Below are 20,684 nucleotides of genomic sequence, written 5' to 3'. Positions count from 1 at the left end.
AATGGAAAAATAGCAAAACTCTCAGATGCACAGTTTAAAACACTGGTGATCAGGATCCTCACAGAACTGGTTGATGATAGCCACAAATTAGAGAAACATATGAAGGCTAAACTAATTGAAATGAAGGGAATTGCACAGGAAACCAATAGCGATGAAAAGGAAACTGGGACTCAAATCAATGGAGTGGACCAGAAGAAAGTAAATAATGGCCAAACAGAAAAGAGTGAAGAAGCAAGAATTCAAAAAAATGAGGAGAGTCTTAGGAACCTCCAAGACATCTTTAAACGCTCCAACATCCGAATTATAGGGGTACCAGAAGGAGGCAAGGAACAGCTACCAGTAAAAAACTTATTTGAACAAATAATAAAGGAGAACTTCCCCAATCTGGCAAAGGAAATAGACTTCCAGGAAATCCAGGAAGCTCAGAGAGTCCCAAAGAACTTGGACCCAAGAAGAAACACACCAAGGCACATCATCATTATATTAGCCAAGATTAAAATGAAGGAGAGAATCCTAGAAGCAGCAAGAGCTAAGGGGACAGTCACCTACAAAGGACTTCCCATCAGACTGTCAGCTGATTTCTCAAAAGAGACCTTATAGGCAAGAAAGGGCTGGAAAGAAGTATTCCGAGTCATGAAATCCAAAGACCTACAATCAAGATTGCTCTATCTAGCAAAACTTTCATTTAGAATGGAAGGACAGATAAAGTGCTTCTCAGATAAGATCAAATTCAAGGAGTTCATCATCACCAAGCCCTTATTCTATGAAATGTTAAAAGGACTTATCTAAGAAAAAGAAGTTACAAAAACATGAACAGTGAAAGGACAACAAACTCACAGTTATTAACAACCATATCTAAAACAAAAGCAAACTAAAAGGACAGCTAGATCAGGAGTGGAAACAGAAATGAAGATCTCAAGGAGGGTTAGCAACAGGGGAGTGAGAGAAGTAGAAGGGGGGAGAAGGTACAGAAAATAAGTAGCATAGATAGTAGATAGAAAATAGATGGGGGGGGCAAGAATAGTATGGGAAATATAGAATCTAAAGAACTTGAGACACATGGTCATAAACTAAAGGGGGGGTAATGGTGGGGACGGGGGATAGGGTGGAGGGGAATGAAGGGGGGAATAGAACAACTGTAATGGCATAATCAATAAAAAAAATTAAAAAACAAAAAAAAAAGATATAGAGAAGGCCAATAAGCCCATGAAAAGATGTTCAAAATCATTAGTCACCAGGGAAATGCAAATCAAAACCACGATGAAATACTATGGAACACCATTAGAACAGCCAGATTCTAAAAGTCATACAGTTTTTTTTTTTTTAGGATATGGAGAAATCAGAGGGCTCTTGCTCATTGGTGGATGGAATATAAAATAGTGTCCCTATGAGCACAGGGACACTATTTTAGTGGTGGCAGTTCCTCAAACAATTAAACATACAGTTAGCATATGACCCAGCAATTCCACTATTGGGTATACACCCAGAAAAATGAAAATATATATTCATACAGAAACTTGTACACAAATGTTTATAACAGCATTATTAATAACAGCCAAAAAATAAAAACAACCCAAACCAACAGATGAACAGATAAATAAAATGTGGTAATGAGTATTAATATATGCTACAACATGGCTAAAAACCAATGAACTGTACACTTGAAATAGGTGAACTGTATGCTATGTGAACTATATGGCAAGAAAAGTGTTTTTTTAAAATAAAAAAAAAATGAACTCCCTAAAACCAAATTCAATATTCATTTACAGCTCCATCTCCTGGAAGCTTCCAATTTCTTATGACCCATCATTAGAAGGTGTAATCAAGGACATCACAGAAAAGAATGGCTTTTTTCACATGACCCTGATTGTGGGAACAATTTCAAAATGCCTGGAGAGAAAATGGCTAGGTTACACAGCTGTTACCTAGTCCTCCCAGTCCCCAAAATCTTGAAAAGAAGATTATCCTACCTGATAAACAAACACAATTTTGTCCAGAGGCACTCGATTTGAGGAAGCAGATAAAAGGATGAATGCTAGGGGTGGGGATAATCAGTATTATACATGCTGAAGACCTACATGATAAGCAATCCTGTAAATGTGAACATTAACTCATTAGGTTGTAATTCCTACTTCTGCTACAGTGATGTTCCTATGAAACCCTCACAGCACTCCCTATAACCTCCCCTCAGCTCCCCAAAATGAAATCAGAGAGAAAAATCTCAGATTTATAAGAATCACTAAAGAAACAATCAATACATATATATTTGCCCACAAAATAGCCCTGGATGATGTGGTTCAGTGGATTGGAGCACAGGCCTGTGAACCAAAGGGTCCCCGGGTGGACTCCCTGGAAGGGCAGATGCCTAGGTTACTAGGCAGGCCCCCAGTAGAGGGCACATGAGAGGCAACCACCCACTGATGTGTCTCCCCCTCTCTTTCTCCATTAATAAAATCTTTAAAAATATATTTAGCCACTAAAATCACTTTTCCTAAAGTATTTGTTATTCAACATTCACTCCATACAAGAACATGACTTTTTTAAAAAAATATTTTATTTATTTATTGTTAGAGAGAGGGGATGGGAAGGAGAAAGAGAGGGAGAGAAACATCAATGTGTGGTTGACTCTCATGTGTCCCCTACTGGGGACCTGCAACCCGGGCATGTGCCCTGACTGGGAATCAAACTGGCAACCCTTTGCTTCACAGGCCTGTGCTCAATCCACTGAGCTACACCAGCCAGGGCTTAAGTTTTATTTACTTATAATGCCATTAGACTCTATCAAAAGTGTCTACTCTTAATTCTTAGTAGCATTTATTTATGAAATGACATTATTGGGTTCCCACTAAATGAAAGCAACCAGTAAGTTCAGAATACAATCAGATACAGAAGAAACATCAAAACTTGAAATTAGAAAACTTTCTCTGGGATGGACCCAACATGGCAGAAAACTAAGTGGAAGTTACACTAACCTCCTCCCAGGACCAAACTGGAATTACAAATAAATTAAAGAAAAATTTATCCTGGAAAAAAAAATGAGAAAAAAAAAATACCTGAACACTAGCTGGAGAGAAGCCTTATAACCAAGGAGATGAAGAAAGAAACTGCTCCACCACAACATGAGTGATAGGGAGTGTGGGGGAGGCGCTAGAGGACTGGCTGGGCTCCCAGGAGTAGCAAGTAACTTGCTGGAGGGATACCTCAGCAGCCAGGAAGGTTCCCCCTGAAAAGTGTGGGGTCTAAACCCCAAGCTGGGTTCCCCAGACTAGAGAATGTGAACTGGAAAAGGAACCTAAATAAATTCTGACTGTGAAAAGCAGTGGGTTTTCTGTCCACCAAGGAGAAACTAGAGACACAATGAGTCTCTTAAAGGGCCAATGGACCAAACTGCATTCGCAGCCACTTACGCTGGACACCAGCAAAGGGAAAGCAGAGTGCACTAAAGATGCAAGAGTCTGGGTTCTGTGGCTCTGGGAGGGAATGGAATGGTCAGCCACCAGGAACTCTGTGCTGACTCATTCCCCATAATGCAGAGACCATCTTTCTGGGTCAGAGCACTCCCTTCCACATGGCATTAGCCTGGAGAGAATCAACAGCTCCATTCACAGGAAGCCCTATCACCCTATCCTGTGAAGCTACAGCTGGAGGCTATTCAGTGATCAAGTCTAGCAGCTAAAGCAGACCTGTGGGAGCTCTGAGACTTTAGCTGACCATCTCCCAGGCCTGGTGCAGTTAAAATCCCATCTTGGTGCAGAGCCTGGTTCTTCCTGCACACACACAGGCCCAGTAGAGGGAGCCACACACTGCAGATGACTGACACCCCAACCATGAAGCCCAGGTCCAGTGACAGGGAGTGCCTGACATGGGTCTGCACTAGACTTTTTGCAGACTCACCTAATACATAAACAAATTCAAAGAAACAGCCAAAATGGAAACACAAAAACTGATTCCAAATGAAAGAAAGAGAGGATTCTCCAGAAGAGCTACATAAAATGAAGGCAGGCAATTTATCAGATAGAGAGTTTGGAGTAATGGTTATAATGTTACTCAACAGCATGAAAAAAAGGCATGGAAACCATTAAAAAGGACCCATCAGAAATAAACAATGCAATATTTTAAATAAGTGATACACTGGAAGGAATAAACAGTTGGTTAGATGAAGCAGAGGATCAAATCAGTGATTTGGAAGAGAAGGTAGAGAAAGCACCTAGGCAGAGCAGCAAAAAGAAAAAAGAATTTAAAAAATGAGGATTGCTTAAGAACTATTTTGGACAACACCAAGTGTAACAATATCTGCATCATGGGAATACAAAAAGGAGAAGAGAGCGTGCAAGGGATCGAGAACCTTTTTGAAGAAATAATGATAAAAAAACTTCCCTAATCTGCTGAAGGAAAAAGACATACAAGTGCAGGAAGCTCAGAGTCCTGAACAAGTTAGACCGAAAGAGGCCTACACCCAGACACATCATGATTAAAATGGCAAAGCTTAAAGACAAAGAGAGAATCCTGAAGCTGCAAGAGAAAAGCAGACAGTTACCTACAAGGAAGCTCCAATTAGACTGTTACCTGATTTCTAAACAGAAACATTTCAGGCTAGAAGGGACTGGCATGAAATATTCAAGGTGATGAAAAGCAAGGACCTAAAACCAGACTACTTTACCCAGCAAGGCTATCATTTAAAATTCAAGGAGAAATAAAGAACATCCCTGACAAGAAAAAGCTAAAGGAGTTTGTTAACACCAAACCAGTACTACAACAAATGTTAAAGAGCATGCTTTAAACAGAGGAAAAGGGGGGAAACCAGGAAAATAGTTAAGAAAAAAATGACAAGAAATCTCTGTCAATTATCACCATAAATGTTAGTGGCTTAAATGCTCTAACCAAAAGACAGGGTTGCTGATAGGATAAGAAAGCAAGACCCATATATATGCTCTCTCCAAGAGACGCACCTCTGATCAAAAGATACACAAAGACTAACACTTAGGGGATGGAAAAAGATATTTCCTCCAAACAGAAAACAAAATAAAGGTGGGGTAGCAATACTTACACCTAACAAAACAGACTTTATAACCAAGGCTTGAGTAAGGGACAAAAAAAAGTACACTTCTTAATGACATTGGGAACAATCCAACAAGAGAATAAAACCCTAAGAAACACTTTTTTAAAAGACCTTATTTAGTTACTTTCAGAGAAAGGGGAAGGGAGGGAGAGAGGGAGAGAAACATCAATGTAAGAGAGAGATACATTTGATTAGTTGCCGGCTGCTTCCCATATGTGTCCACCTAGGGACCTGGCATGCAACCCAGGCATGTGCCCTGACTGGGAATCAAACCAGTGACCTCTTGGAACACAGGCTGGCACTCAATCCTCTGAGCCACACCTGCCATGGCCCTAGTAAACATTTATGCATCCAACAAAGGAGTCCCTTATATGTAAGGTAAATCCTGATGGGACATAAAGGGAGAGATCAACAGAAATACGGCCAGAGTCAGGGATTTTACCACCCCACTTACTTCAATGGATAGACCTTGCAGGCAGAAAATCAACATGGAGACGGCAACCTTAAATGGCACACTAGAAAAATTGATTTAACTGATATCTTCTGAGAACTTCAACCCATACCAGCAGAATATACATACTTTTCAAATGCACATGGAATTTTTCTAGGATAGACCACATGTTAGGACACAAAAAGGTCTCAATAAATTTAGTAAGACTGAAATCTATCAAGCATCTTCTCAGTCCACAATGCTATAAAACTAGAAAGCAATCACAAGAAGAACACTGAGAAACAAAGATATGGAAACTAAATAACATTTTATTAATGAATGAATGGGTCAACAACTGAGATCAAGAAGAATCAAATGATACCATGAAACAAATGAAAATGAGAATACAACAACCCAAAATATGTGGGACACAGAGGAAGCAATCCTGAGAGGGAAATGTATAGCACTACTGGTCTATATCAAGAAATAAGATCTCAAAGAAACAATCTAACTTGACACTTAAAGGAACTTGAAAAAGAAAAACAAACAAAACTCAAAGTGAGTAGAAGTAAAGAAATAATAAAGATCAGAGTAGAAATAACAAAATAGAGCCTTAAAAAATGATACCAAAGATTAAAAAATCCAAGAGTTGGCTCTCTGAAAAAAATAAACAAGACTGAAAACTGTTGGGAATGTCCCTGCCTGGTTTCAGAAGCTGTAACTGCCCATGACTAAGGCTGAGTAAAAAGACCTTGGGACCATAAGCCACTAAGGACACAAAACATATCCTCCCAGCAGGGTCACAGCCTCTGCCCCCTTTACTTCACACTGCTTGGCCCCTGGAGGATGGTTGGATAGTCAGTAACAGGTAAGATTCCTCAAGGGAGGAACAACCTAAGACAGGTATAGTCATGAAGGGGCCATCAGGGAAGGACATGGGGGACTATGGAAAAGGGGTGATGCACCTTCACTCCTCAACTTTGTTATAGCCTGAGTCCTCATTCTGTCTGTAAGAAGTCTCCTAATTTCTTGGCTGCCTTACTTCCACCACCTAACTTGAGACTGAAACAGTGCTGGGGGCAGTTCCCCAGGTCAATCAGGCCTAAGAAAGAATGCATAAAATCTTGTGAAACCTGCTTTGCAAAGAATGTTCTAAATTAAATGTTAAGGGTGCAAGCATAAAATGAGGTTGTTTCTCAAAGTCTTATGGCCTTTTAACAGTAACTCTATCTGACCCTGACTCAGAATAAGCCCTTACAGGTCTATGCAAACTAAACCCAATAAAAGCTCACTGAGAAAGAGGCTCAAGGCCTTTCTCCTCTCAGAGACTGGTCAGCCTTTCCTCCCCAAGCAGATCATGTCTTGGTAGACTTACTGAGGTGGCAGGCAGAGTTCCCATCACAGAAAACCTTTAACCAGTCTCATAAAAAAAAAAAGTGAAAGAGCCTAACAAATGAAATCAGAAATGGAAGAGGAGAAATAACAACTAACACCAAACCAACAAAAACACAAAGGATTGTTAAGAAAATATGAATAACTACATGCCAACAAATTGGACAACCTGAATAAAATGAATAAATTCCCAGAAACACAAAATTTTCCAAATAAAATCAGGAAGAATCACAGAATCTGGATAGATTACACCTAGTATAATTGAAGCAATAATCAAAAAACTCCCAACAAACACAAGCCCTGGACTAAATGGCTTTACATGAGGATGTTTCCAAACATTCCAAAAGAACTAATACCTCTACTTCTCAAACTCTTTCCAAAAATTCAAGAAGAGGGAAGACTATCAAGATCATTTTATGAGGCCAGTAGTATTCTAATTCCAAAACTAGATTTAAAAAAAGAAGAAAAAAAAAAAACACTGCAGGCCCTTGATGAATATAGATGCTGAAATCCTCAACAAAATATTAGCAAACCAAATACAGCAATGCAGCAAATAGATAATACACCATGATTAAGTGCTATTTATTCCATGAAATGCAAGGTTGGTACAATATTCGCAAATCAATACACCAGATAAACAAAATGAAGAATAAAATCCACATGATCCTATCAACAGTTGCGGAAAAAGCAGTAAATGAAATCCAGCACCCTTTATGATAAAAACTCTCAGTGAAGTAGGAATAGAGGGAACATACCTACATAATAAAGATGATAAATGACAAACATAACGCCAACCTCATAGTCAGTGGGGAATAATTCAGTGTTCCCCTTAAGATCTGGATAAGACAAGGATGTCCACTTTCACTTCCCTCATTCAACACAGTACTGGAAGCCCTAACCACAGCAATCAAACAAGGAGAAATGAAAGGCATCCACATTCGAAAGGAAGAAGTCAAACTGTCTCTATTTGAAGATGACATCATATTCTACATAGAGAACCCTGAAGATTCCACGAAGAAACTACTAGAACAGATAAATGAAATCATCAAAGTAGCAGGGTACAAAAAACAGTTGCATTTTTATGTGCCAATAATGAACTATCAGAAAGGGAAATGGAGAAAACAATTCCATTCACAACTGCTTTCAAATGAATAGAATACCTAGGAATAAATCTAACAAAGAATGTAAAAGACCGTTACTAGGAAAATTATAAGACACTGAAGAAAAAAACCAATCAAGATACAAATGAGTGGAAGCACATACCATATGCAAGGATAGGAAGAATTAACACCGTTAAATGTCCAAGCTACCCAAAGCAATCAACAAACTCAATGCAATTCCTATCAAGATTCCAATGGCTTATTTCACAAAACTAGAATATTTCAAAAATGTATATTGAGCCCTGGCTGGTGTAGCTCAGTGGACTGAGCGCGGGCCTGCAAACCAGAGGATTGCAGTTCGATTCCCAGTCAGGACACATGCTTGGGTTGCAGGCCAGTTCCCTGCAGGCTATTTCCCAGCAGGAAAAGCACTAGAGGCAACCATACATTGATGTTTCTCTCCCTCTCTCCTTACCCTCTAAAGATAAATAAATAAAATCTTAAAAAAAAATGTATATTGAACACAAAAGGCCCCACACAGTAACAGTGGTCCTGAGAAACAAGAACCAAGTTGGAAGAATCATACTGTCTAATATCAAACTATACTATAAGGCCATAGTAATCAAAACAGCGTGGTACTGGCATAAAAACAGAAACACAGTTCAATGGAACAGAGTAGAGATACCAGAAATGAAACCACAACTTTACAGTCTATTAATATTCGACAGAAGAAGCAAGCACATATGATGGGCTAAAGATAGCTCATTTTACAAATGGTACTGGAAAAATGGACAGGACAAATATGTGCAGAAAGACGAAGCTACAAGACCATTTTATACCACACACAAGAATAAATTCAAAATGGATAAATATCCTAGAAGAAAACATAGGCAGTAAAATCTTACCCACTGCTCATCACAATATTTTATCTGATATACAGGGTCCAGCACAAATAATACCCCTTTTTTATTACAAAATCTTTTATTACAAAATCATAAGCATGTAATTCTGAAACATAACAGTATCAAACTCAAGCACAACCTATGATGTTTTAGGTGAAATACTCAAATTAAAACTATAAATTCTCACATCCATATTATCCTACCAACCATACTGAAGCAAGTTTTACTTCTGCTGGATCCTGTATATCCTTAGGCAATAAAAACAAAAGAAAAAAATAAACAAATGGGACTATATCAAACTAAAAAGGTTTTGCACAGCAAAGAAAACCATCAAAAAATAAAAAGACAACCCACAGAATGGAAGAACTTATATGCTGATACATCTGATAACAGCTTAATATTAAAAATTTGTTTTAAAAGTTATAAAACTCCAAAAAAATCCAATTTAAAAATGGGCAGAGGACCAGAATAGACACTTCTCTAAAAAGAATACAGATTGCCAAAAAAACTTAACAAAAACATGCTCAACATGACTAATCATGAAATAAATGCAAATCTAAACCGTGAGATAGCACCTCACATCAGTTAGAGTGGCTATCATCAATAAATCAAACAAGTGCTGGTAAGGATGTGAAGAAAGGGGAACCTTTGTGCACTGCTGGCAGGAATGCAGACTGGTGGAAAGCAGTATGGTGACTTCTCAAAAAATTAAAAATGGATCTACCTTGTGACTCAGCAATCCCACTTCTGGGAATATATTAGAAGGAACCCAAAACACTAATTTGAAAGACGATATGCACACCTATGTTCATTGCAACATTATTTACAATTGCCAAGATATGAAGCAGTCAAGTGTCCATCAGTACATGAGTGGGTAAAACAAATATGGGACATTTACCAATGGAATACACTTTGGCCACAAAAAGGTAGAAAATTTTACCTTTGCAGCAGCAATAGATGGACCTGGAGAACATTTTGCTAAGTGAAATAAGCCAGTCAGAGGAAGAATACTACTCTATGGTTTCACTCATACATGGAATCTAATGAACAAACTGAATTAACATGCAAAACAGAGTCAGACTTGTAGATGAGAGAGCTGGATGACAGCCATAGGGTGGGGGTTGCAAGTGAAGATATCCAGGAAAATTAAAAAAAAAAAAAAAAAAAAGGGCTCATGGACATCAATAATAGTGTGGTGATTTGGGGGGAAGAGAGTCATAAGGGAAATAAAAGTTAATGGAAAAATGCAAAAAATAAATAAATTTTGAGATTAAAATTAAGAATCTATCTCTGGATTCAACATCGAGCTAAAACTTGTGAAAATCACTTCATATTTGTATTTCCACTGCCCATATATAAAATAAACTTGCCTATAGCTTAGCTGATCCATAATGTACTTCCCATTAGAAGTTTTATTTCAATATAAGTAAAAACCTAATATAAGGCCATAAGGGTTTCTCTCATTCAGTGGTTTGAAACTTCTGAGTTCCAACGTAAACTGTAAATAGCATGTTCTCACACAAATCCACTAAGACTTTGTAAACAAGACTAAATCATTCCAAAACCCAGTCCGTAGGTCCCATCTTATAAATCTCAAATTATTACTTAGAAATAACATTTGTTCTTGAAAAAGGCAACTTCTTTGAAAACAAGCTTTTGAACATAAAATTTTATTCTATTTATTACAATCTACATGCTGCGTATCTGCTTCTCTGAAATTCCGCGTCAAACAACACCCCAAACAATTTCCTTCCCACAGTTTTCATTCTGCATGATTCCAGTAACCATGGTTTAGTTAAATAACACCACTTTCCCAACAAGACAGTTCAGACCTCAGTACCACTACACATTAACAATGACTAACTGTATAAAGTACCAACTTTGCTGTTATTTCTTCAGTCCAGAAATCACTATATGACTAAGAGTTGAGCATACTACCAGTGACCGATCACTTCGCATCCTTCAAAGTCTGTTTGATGATGACTCACTGCATATTTGTCACTCAGTTCACTTAGATAGGAAAACATGTAGTAGTGTTGCCTCCCTGTCTAACAGTGGTAAGTGAAGCCATGCAACATTCTATAAAAATAGTCGAAAAAGACAGTCAGCCCACAAAGATGAATGTGCAGAAAAGAAACAATAACTGGTAATGCTGGAAGTGATATATAAATCAAATGGAAATAGAGAAGAAATATCCCACCACATAATGTCTGAGACTCCAGAGGAGCAGCCAGAGGAACTGGGTGAAGTTGAGTTTATGTATGGAAATGAGGGAAGTAACTGAAAAGAAAGGATCACAATGTTCCAGAGGAAGTAGAAAACTTCAGAATAAACTCTCAAACAGATTTCCTAACAGTGAAAGCATAAAGGATAAAACAGTAGAAGCTGATTCTAACTTAGGAGTATGAGAATTCACCAAAGCACAGAAGATATACTTGTGCTGTATCTCACAAGCTGTACAATCAGAAGAAAAAGGCAAGCATTGTTCAAACTGCAACTGAAAAGTTCATAAAGAAACAAAACACTAATTCTTAAAGTCTCTAGTGTTTAAAGTACTGTATACTAAACAAATGTAAGTTTACTATTTTATTATTTCCTATACACTGTAACTACAAGAAGAGTTTTTATCCATTTAGCAAACATTTTCAAAAGTCGCAGAATGATCATAATTTATCTCAGTAGGATTCATCTGAAGTTTCAGTTTGAATGTCATTTTTGCCACCTCATACTGTTGTGTCAAGGGAGGACTGCCTGTATAGTTAGGTATTATTTAATGATATCATCAACTGCAAATGTTTTTCAAGAGCACCCCAGTTCCTAATTAACCTAGAAAAATCCACTAGGCCTGTTATTAAAGACTCAAGACAGAAATACTCTGGCCTGCTGCACTTCAGCTCTTCTGTTATTTACTTCCCTGGCTCTATGTTCTATTTTCCACACATATGATTACACAGACCTACTAGCAGAGAAAAAAATATTCCCTATTTTCTGAGCCTCTCATTACTTAGACATTTTAAATCACCTGCATTCAGAGTTCTCTTGTAACATCAGTAGAACTTAATAAGAAATTTTCAAACATTTCACGCTTCAATGTATCCTGGATGGGATACTGGGATGCAAAATGGACTTTAAGTAAAAACTAAGAAAATGTGAGTATACCACAGACTTCAGTTAATAATGGGTCACTACTGGTTTGTTAATTGTGACAAAAGTCCCACACTAATGTAAGAGCACAGGAAATTGAGAATGAAGTAATAAGAAATTCCCAACTTTCCTGTAAATATAAAACCATTGTAGAATAAATATTTCTTTAAAGAGCTACTGCACATACTCTTTTATCTAACACTAATTTTTTACTAGTGCTGGGATATAATGACATTTTTGAAATACAGGTACTACATGTACTAATTTCCATTCCCTAGAGTAGTGATTCTTAAGCTACACCCTGCAGAATCTGTTAGGAAGGGAAGTGTGAAAAGCACTCTATAGTCTGAAGGACAGTAAGAGGCATGATTTGAGGAATATTCCAATTCATAGTTCCTCAAAACAGAGACAGCACTAGATTGAGGGTAAAACAAATCCTGCATTCTAATACTGAATTAGTAACCAACTATGTAAAACATTTTATTTCTTTAAGGCTCAGTTTTCTCATCTGCAAAATAAGAGGACCCAAGTATGTTTCAGCTTAAAGGTCTCAGTCCAACTAGAATTTTTCCCCAAAATGTTTCTTCTACTAAAAAGAAAACATATGATTTAGATAATGACATTAAAATACAATGCTTTAATAAGGATCAAAATCTATTTGTCAGTTTTTCCTCTTTTTGGCCTATTATCAAACAACTATTGTATTTTTATCAAGTATTTTGACCTAAAATCTAACTCACCTAATTTTACATTTCAAGCTATATCACATTTATTTCACAAATATACAGGTACTGTGTACCTCCATTACTATCAAGAAGCAAACAACACAAAACACAGCTAATAAAAAATATAATTTAAAAAGTTTCAAAACACAGTCCAAAGTTTTTTCTGCACTCACCTCTCTACCAATTTGATAGCACTGTCAATGAATTAAAGCACAGAAAATGGACAAATAATCATTTTCAATTCACCAGGGCAAATCTTTAACAACAGGTTTGAAACAAATTTCAGTTCTTTAAGAAAGCTCAATAACCTGCCCCAAATACCTTCTTTTAATTAGTCTAAGTTTCGAATTTCATAAATCCAAAGACAGAATTAAACTGCAACAATAAGAAGAGTAAATATCAACTGGAAAATGCAGACTTCCTATGAAAAATATGGTAATAATCTAGCAGCAACTTCCTCAGAATTTACATTTGATGTCCAAAAATGACTAAACATGGTTAAAAAAGTATCTGAATTAATATCATCTAATATTTGGTCGTTTCAAAATATTTACACACTTTCTCATATGTTTAATGTTAGACAAAAATCATGTTTAAATAAACAATCCATAAAATGAAAACTATCAATCAAATTAAAATGCAGCATTTTATTGCTAAATTTCAAGAACCTACAGGTACTAAAAGTACAATTCTTAAAAAGTTATATCTCCATCACACGTACACTTGATTTCAAACTTAAGTTGTAACACGAAAAGCTCACTTTTCTTTGTCCCCCTCCCCAAAGGGGTGCACCCTTCCCAAAAGTACTGAAATACCTGCTGGATGCCACCCGGAGTGGATGGAGCAAGCTCCTATTCCATTTCTCAACCCCAAAATTCCGTTTAATATAATGTCCTCGGAGAGAGGACGGACGTATCAGATAGTCAAACTAGTAAGAACAGATACCTACACTTGATCTCAACCAAAAGGCCAAGAAGCAATGAAAGGTCACTTTTAAAAACAATCCCTGCTTTATTAGTTGCTGTGACCCAGAATATACTGAAGTATTTCCCCAAAGCTAACACTGTTGAAAACCTTATCCCCTTTGACACCTGTAAAATAATAAAGATGAGATTGAAGATCATTTTTCATTAAGGTGTAATCAGACTATATACCCTTAGGTATTACCTTAAAAGTACCAATCACAATACACTGAAGCCTTCCATTTCAGCACATAATTTGAAAATTATTTTTACTATGCAGCGAGCACGAAATATTAAATCACACTGTTCTATAACCTGGTTTCCAAAGGTCATACGTATTAACATTTTTAAGGATTAGAACATTTTTAACGTTTTTTAAATGGTCAAATTTCTAAACCTCATCGTTAAAACTTGCTCTCCAAGTCCGTGCTCATAGGAAACTAAACACTGTATACAGGAGTTGAGCAGCTTATCTAAGAAACCACTTTTATTCAGTTAGCTTTCGTTTTCTTCTGACTTTTGTTTGCACTGCAGTTTTTCACTTAATGAAAAAACGTAATACGTATTAAATCAGGTAAGAACGGTCATCGTCTCATTATTACAAAGAGCAACAGTCCTCTTCTCCTCTACCCACGTCAAGGAGAGTCCAGGGGAAGTGGACCTCCACTCGACCAGGGATGCTCGGCAACCAGACACCGCCTCGCGTCAGACCCGCCCACCTTAGGCCTTCCCACCTTCCTCCCACTCCGCCTTCCACCTAAGGTTCACGAAGCACCCGCAGACCCTGCGTGTGCGGCAGCGTCACCCCGCCCCAGGCTCGCGAGCGCGCGGCCCAGGCGCGAGCACGACCCATCGCCACCGACGGCGCCCTGGGACCTTGGCGCCGGACCCTCCCCAGTCCCAGGCTCCTCTCTGCAAGGAGCCCGCCATCTGAGAAGGCGCACTCTGGCTTCACCCACATGGTCAGCGCCCAGCTGCCAGCAGCAGACGGTGGGGCAGAGCCTGGTCGAAGTGGGAAATCATTTAGCCCGGCCCGGGAACCGACCTGTGGAGACCGCCATCTTCTCCTGCACCCGGACGCAGTCGTCTTCACGCACGGCGACGTAGTGCGTCCCTTTCGGGAACTCGCCGATCCGCCCGCCGCGCAGCTTCCGTTCTCGCGTAACCGGGGACTCCGCCCTCTGTAGCCGGTGCCTCAGCTAGGGGAAGAGGTTATGCACCTTTGCTGTCCTGTAGGCAGCTTTCAGAGATTCTGATACTAATTCTGATTAACGTTTTGTTAAACAAAAGAGTTTTTTGAAGACAAAGCTGAGTCAATCACCATAATATAAAGCAAAGGCAAAGAGAAAATACTTTTTAAAACTATGTGCAATGGGTCTGCGTAAGCCATGGCAGCCTGTCTTGAATGTGCACAGATTTTCAAACTCTTGGTTTAAAGTTTTATGCATCTAGTGTTTTGCCGTGTAAAATACTTTTTTTTCCCACTTTTTCAGGAGAAAATAAGGCTGTGCGTTATACACAGGTAGTACCTGACATACCTTGTATCTATTCTTGTGTCTCGTATTGGTCGTTCCATATAATTATTTGTACCATAAAATGTTCAAAATAAATGCTAAAATTTTTTATAATACAATAAACAGGTATCTAAATATAAGGAAAGATTTTTTTCCTTGAAAGCTTGGCCTGAAACCTGGGTGCACGTTATACACAGCAAAATATAGTACCTACAAAACATCTCATTAATGAGGTAAAAAAGGAGGAAATCTTACCATTTTGGCAGAGCGTGGATGGACCTGGAAACCATTATTACTTAAATCAGAGAAAAGGCAAGTACCATAGGATTTTACTCATGTGGAATATAATGAACAAAATAAAAACAGACTCTTACATACAGAGAACAGAATGAGGGCTGTCACAGAGGGAGGGGAGTTTGGGGGCTGGATGAAAAAGGTGAAGGGGTTAAGCAAAAAAAAAAACCTTCATAGACACACACAACAGTATAGTGATTACCAGAGGGAAGGTGGGTGAGGCAAGTAAGGAAGATAAAGCAGAAGTAAATTGTGATGGACAGAGACTTATTTTGGATAGTGAACACATAATACAATATACAGGTGATGTATTATATAATTGTACACTTGAGACTTATAAAACCAGTAACTGAAATTTTAATTTTTTTAATCATCAACCGTGGGTATTTTTTCATTGCCTTTTAGAGAGGAGGAAGAGACAGAGGAAGGTAGAGAGACTCATCAGTGAGAAAGAGAAACATTGATTGGTTGCCTCATGCTTGTGCTTGGACCAGCAACCTAGGTATATGGCCTGACCAGGAATCGACTTCACAACCTTTCAGTTATGGGACAATGCTCCAGTCAAGTAAGCCAGACAAGCCAAAGCCATATGTAATTTTATTAGTCAATGTCACCCCAGTAAGTTCATAAAATTTTAAAAAACAATTTTAAAGGGAAGCAAAATGTTTATATAGATTAAATATTGAGACGAAAATATTTTTGATATGTTGAATTAGACTACATTATTAAAATCTCAAAATATGGGTATTAACAATTCTGCATTGAAAAATGATTCAAAAGAGTTGAACAAAAGCTTTCAAGTGGCCCTAAGAATTAAACAAATTATTTAATTTCTATTTTACTTTATAGCTATGCATACTTAGTGAAACAATTAAAATCCACAGATAAGTTTGAAAAGTGGTTACAAAGAATATAAAACAAAATTTCTAAGTAATGAGGAGGAATTATGTGTTCAAAAAGCAAAGATTTTACATCCTTAGCGTGAAACATTTGAACCTGTAGAAAATTTTTGGTTGCATTTAAAATTAGACAGTTGAGACAGGCCAGTAAGACAGGACAAGTATAATAAGGAAACTGAGATAGATAGATGAAAAAACGGCTGAGCAATTTACAGTCAGATACAAAAGATCACCTCTCTAGACATAATATCCGGCTCCAGGCCCAGAAAAGCAGCAAAATCAGGTGGGCAATGCCAGGACCAGCTGCAGTGACAAATGACCTTTTGCTCTGGTATTACTGTAAAGCCTTCAGGAGGAGCAAGGAGCAGTGTCCTCCATTGGCCAGGGTGGCGGCAAGGGGAGGTTCTCAGAATGAGTGCACAGAAAGCTGGAAATATCAATGAACTGAGCCTGAGCCCATGAAAAGCTAGCAAGATAATTGGATAGAAAAAAAACACCCTTTTCCCCCATACCAGACTGGTGGCAGGCCCAAGGGAAGGCAAGTAAATGCATCAGTGAAGTCAAATTGGCACAGGGTGTGGTGCTGGACCAAAGAGGCCTATTGGTCCAGTCTGGGGTGAAAAAAAGAATTCGTTGAGAGGTGGACCCACGGGAAGCACATGAAAGTGTGCGAAATTGATTGGTCATTTTGAGAAAGTGCCTGGTCCATCCCACACCAAAACTAATCTAATCCCAAGAAAACAAAGAGGCTGTCTGGTTTATGGTTCCCTGTCACTCTACCTGAACTCACACAGTGCACTCACCTGCTAAGGCCACGTGGCCCATGGCCTCCAGAAGGGAATCTCTCACTCACTCTTGCTCACCTGCTGATGCACTTGTCAGTACTTTCACACCCTCTCCTGACAGTAACAAACTTGCAGTCCTAGCAGCCACACAGCCCATGGCACTGCAAGATCCACAGGCAGGTTCCAGGAGGGAGCATAAAATGAACAGCAGCCAGGAAAAAAATGAAGCTACCTAGGTGGGGACTATGACTACTTAGCAACCACTTGTGGGGTCCCAAGCTCTGTACTCTCAATTGGAGCTGGAACTCTGGACACACTGGCATTTGTCTTTGTCTTGCTGAGGAAATAGGCTTTGAAATGAGAATCTGCTATTCTCCCAGATGACACAACACCTGAATAAAACCACTTTCCTTTTGTACCAGCATGTGTCTCACGAGTTTAGCTTTTGTGCAACAGGCAGCAGAACGTCCACTGTTTTTGTTCAGGTACACCGGTGCTGACCAATCAGTGGACACCATGACCCTGAAAGAGCACACCTAGAAAACTGATGAGTATTAGGCTGAAACAATCCTTTGAACCTCCCCTAAAATTCCCACCTATAAGAGAGAGACAAAATCCTCAAGACAAACAACACACACTCTCCATGTGGAGAGCCACCTGCTCCATTTGCTTCTTGCTCTATTTCCTTCTCTTCTGCCTCCAAAGGCACACATCTTCACAATTCTAGGGGTCCCGACAAGTCTTGCAACCCGGGAGGCAATGGGCATGGCAGTTCATCCCAAGCAATCCCTGAACCTGTCCCCAGGGCTCGTTTTCTCTGGCTTTTCAGTTAGTTAAGGAAGCCAGCCTGGGCTCTCATGTTGTTCCTTCTGTACTGACTTCTTCCTTGTTTCATTGTCACCAGCTTGAATAAAACTTTTAGTCACCTGGACTTCTTTTTTTTTAAAAGATTTTATTTACTTATCTTTAGAGGGAAAGGGAAGGAGAGACGGAGAGAAACATCAGTATATGGTTGCCTCTCATATATCTCCTGCTGGGAACTGGACTGCAACCCAGGCATGTGCCCTGACAGGGAATCCAACTGCAATTGTTTGGTTTGCAGTCCTCAGCTGAATCCACTGAGCTACACCAGCCACGGCAGTCACCTGGACTTCTGTTGTGAAATCTTTCCTACATGAAGTCAAGAACCCACACACTATCTGCCAGCCCTAAGCAGACCCACTCAGGGCCAGGTCCCCTGTCTGGTAACACAAGTACTGAAATATCGTGTCTAAGATTATGTTTTAAGACTGAATTCCATCTGCTGTGTTTTCTTGCTCTTTTGTTCCCTCTGAGGGAAGGCAGCTGCCATACTGATTAATGCCTTATAGACATTAATGCCCTATAGCATGACAAGGAACTGAGATTATCCTCTGGCCAACAACCTTCCAGAAAGTGAGGCCCTCAGTTTAACAGCCATGGAGAAGTGAATTCTGTCAACAATCATGGGAGTGAGATTGAAAGAAGATTCTCCCCTCACCAGTCAAGTCTTCAGATTACATTGCAGTCCTGGCCCACACTTTGGTTGCCACTCTGCTGGAGATCTTGAAGCCAAGGAACACAGCTAAGGCACACCCAGACCTGATGCAAGAATAAGGAGATAACAAATGTTTGCTGTTTCAGTCGCTTGACTCAGTTTGAAATAATTATTTATGCAGCAATAAGATTCTAACACATTCTCCCAATTTACTGCTATTGAGCCCTGGCTAATCTTACAAATATTGTTTTAGTAATCATTATTATACACTTTTCACAAATGTCCAACCCAATTACCCCTGGCTGTTGATGAAACTCTATTAACATTTATTTATTATTTTATTAGGGCAGACAATGGAAAATGGCAAGTATAAATATTATCTCTCCACCCCCCACAAAAAATCAAAATTAACAACTGGCCAACCATTCCCCAGATTCATTTCTACTTCACAAACTATAAATATTTTCTTAGGACATGCTTACATTTTAATAACAAAATACACAAATATTTTCTTTACATTTTGTAAAAAAGACTCACCAAGTTGGTAGGGATCCTATCACCTTTCTACGTATTGTTCTTTGAAGAGTAAATTACAATAAATGAGAAGAAGTCAGATTTTGTGAAACATGAAGAACTAAATGTTCAATTTTTGCTTATTTTCAATAGTATGTAAAACGACAAGCCTCAGTGCCAACCAGGAAAAAGGAGGGTTGAGAATTGCTTTAAATATCTTGGGAAACAAACAAGAAACAGAAGTAACCAGGAAAAACTAGATGAAAGAGGAAGAAAATCACAGAAATAAAAAATTTTCAAAGTAATAAAACTTTGATCAGTATGGAAATATAATTGCAGAAAGGAGTGATTCAAAAGATATCTAGAATGGTAGAGAGTAGCCATCAAAAAACAACTGTGGAAACAAGTAGTGTCTGTGGATTAACAGCAGAAGGCAACAGGCTATGCAAAAACCTTGAGAATGCAGTAGAGGCAGTAAAGGCCAAGGTGATGAGGGGATATAGATCTCCCATTGTTTTCCAAGCACAGCTTACTCAAGTCATGAAAATACAATGAAAAAAAAAAAAAGATGATACATTTGCAACCAGAGAGACTAAGTCCAACAATTTGTTTACCTGTGACCTTACAAAAAAAATTTAATCTCTATTTTTTCACCAGTGAAATGGGGATAACCACCCATTTCAAGTAAGAATAAGTAAGATTTATACTTAATATATTTAACATAGTTTGGCACATCAAATGTGCGCCGTAAAAGTTTGCCATCAGCCCTGGTTGGGTAGCTCATTTGGTTGGAGCATCATCCTTATGTGCCAAAGCTCCAGGTTTGGCCCCCAGTAAGGGCACATACAAGAATCAACCAATGAGTGCATGAATGGGTAGAACAACAAATCAATGGCTATCTGTCTGTCTCTCTCCCAAATCAATAAAATAAAAAAGCAAATAAATTGTTGCAATTATTATTATGATTAAAATGTAGGAGAAAGCTATTCTTTTTATTCAGGCAAAAAATTTTATAGGAATTTTGTCCTTTCCTTTTGGCTCTGGCTTCTAGGAAACGCAAAGTCAAATCTCTAGTAAATATGGTATTAATGTATGTACTCAATTCAGCTCTCAGTTCCCTTGTTTCCTATTTCCCCCTTATATTTCATACTTATTTGCTTCCTTATTATGGCATTTAACATATCTCTGTAAATTATGTAAAATAACACACATTTTCTTCTTTAGAAAAATAGTGTTTGTTGGGGACCACCCTGCCTGGTTTCAGGAGCTGACACCCCTCATGGCTACAGCTCAGTGAGCAACCTTCAGACCATAAGCCACTAAGGAGACAAAGCTTATCTCCCTGGCAGGAGCTTCACTTCTGCTCCTTTTTCCATAACTGGCCTCCAATGTTTGATCTGTTAGCCAATGACGGGAAAGATTCCCCCAGCAGGGAATCACCTAAGACAG

At 38.6% G+C, this 20,684-nt stretch overlaps 1 protein-coding gene and 1 non-coding gene across 4 annotated transcripts in view; both read right to left on the bottom strand.

The window, feature by feature from the left end:
• UBE2V2 (ubiquitin conjugating enzyme E2 V2) overlaps positions 1-14,821 on the bottom strand; it is a 57,616-nt gene extending 42,795 nt beyond the window's left edge. For 2 of the 3 annotated variants that reach the window (XM_037133569.2, XM_053661070.1), the window contains exon 1: positions 14,760-14,821. In XM_037133569.2, coding sequence (XP_036989464.1) covers positions 14,760-14,775 — 16 coding nt within the window. In that variant the 5' untranslated portion in view covers positions 14,776-14,821. Of the gene's footprint in view, positions 1-14,673 lie in introns of all 3 variants that reach the window. The other variant, XM_037133570.2, reaches the window with a different exon arrangement.
• On the bottom strand, positions 13,534-13,733 carry LOC119040541 (U2 spliceosomal RNA). Its single transcript, XR_005080883.2, has one exon. It is a non-coding gene; the product is annotated as a U2 spliceosomal RNA (small nuclear RNA).
• Positions 14,822-20,684: the final 5,863 nt, after the last annotated feature.

The sequence above is a fragment of the Artibeus jamaicensis genome, unplaced genomic scaffold, assembly GCF_021234435.1.
Source record: "Artibeus jamaicensis isolate MK-2021 breed Jamaican fruit bat unplaced genomic scaffold, CSHL_Jam_final scaffold_916, whole genome shotgun sequence".
Classification (NCBI taxonomy): Eukaryota; Metazoa; Chordata; class Mammalia; order Chiroptera; family Phyllostomidae; genus Artibeus; species Artibeus jamaicensis.
This window is presented reverse-complemented; position numbering and strand designations above follow the sequence as displayed.